This window comes from Metarhizium robertsii (genome assembly GCF_000187425.2).
Source record: "Metarhizium robertsii ARSEF 23 chromosome Unknown MAA_Scf_9, whole genome shotgun sequence".
NCBI classification, from domain to species: domain Eukaryota; kingdom Fungi; phylum Ascomycota; class Sordariomycetes; order Hypocreales; family Clavicipitaceae; genus Metarhizium; species Metarhizium robertsii.
This window is the reverse complement of record NW_011942237.1, coordinates 109176-109688: the sequence shown is the minus strand read 5'-3', so window position 1 is coordinate 109688 and position 513 is coordinate 109176. Positions and strand designations below refer to the sequence as shown.

Sequence of the window (513 nt, the reverse complement as noted above, 5' to 3'; positions counted from 1 at the left end):
GTGTCATTTCATATCGACTTTTCAAGCCTTCTATGGCTTCCTTGGCGATTTCTTTATCGGCTTTTCTGTACGCCCAGATAATGTCATCAACAAAGAAAAATACCATCACAGGGCCTTTAGTCATGATACATGGCTCCTGTGGAACTGGTTGAAAACCTAATTCTTGGAGGCTCTTTGTTAACTCCTTTTGCCACAGCAGTGGTGACCTCCGCAAGCCGTAGAGTGCTTTCTGCAAACGTAGCACTCTGCCATATCTTTCATAACCTGGCGGCATACGCATATAGACAACTTCGTCTAATTCGCAATTGACAAATGCATTGACAGCATCCATCTGTTCAAGTTCAAGGTCGTGTTCAGCAGCTATAGCCATCAGTGCTCGGAACGACATACTGGCTAGCGTTGTTGCACGAGTCGGGAGAGCATTCTTTTCTTGCTGGTTCCCGCACACAACAAGCCGCGCCTTGCATTTCTGGAGATGGCCGTGCTTATCCGTCTTGTAGGTAAATACCCACA

General features: G+C 46.6%; 1 protein-coding gene across 1 annotated transcript in view; it reads right to left on the bottom strand.

The window, feature by feature from the left end:
• The window catches only part of MAA_01587 (polyprotein), a gene marked incomplete at both ends in the record, with an annotated part of 2265 nt that overhangs the window by 1125 nt on the left and 627 nt on the right, over positions 1 to 513 (bottom strand). Inside the window, one exon of the mRNA XM_007819585.2 lies at positions 265 to 331. Coding sequence (XP_007817776.2) covers positions 265 to 331 — 67 coding nt within the window. The remainder of the gene's footprint in view (positions 1 to 264; positions 332 to 513) is intronic.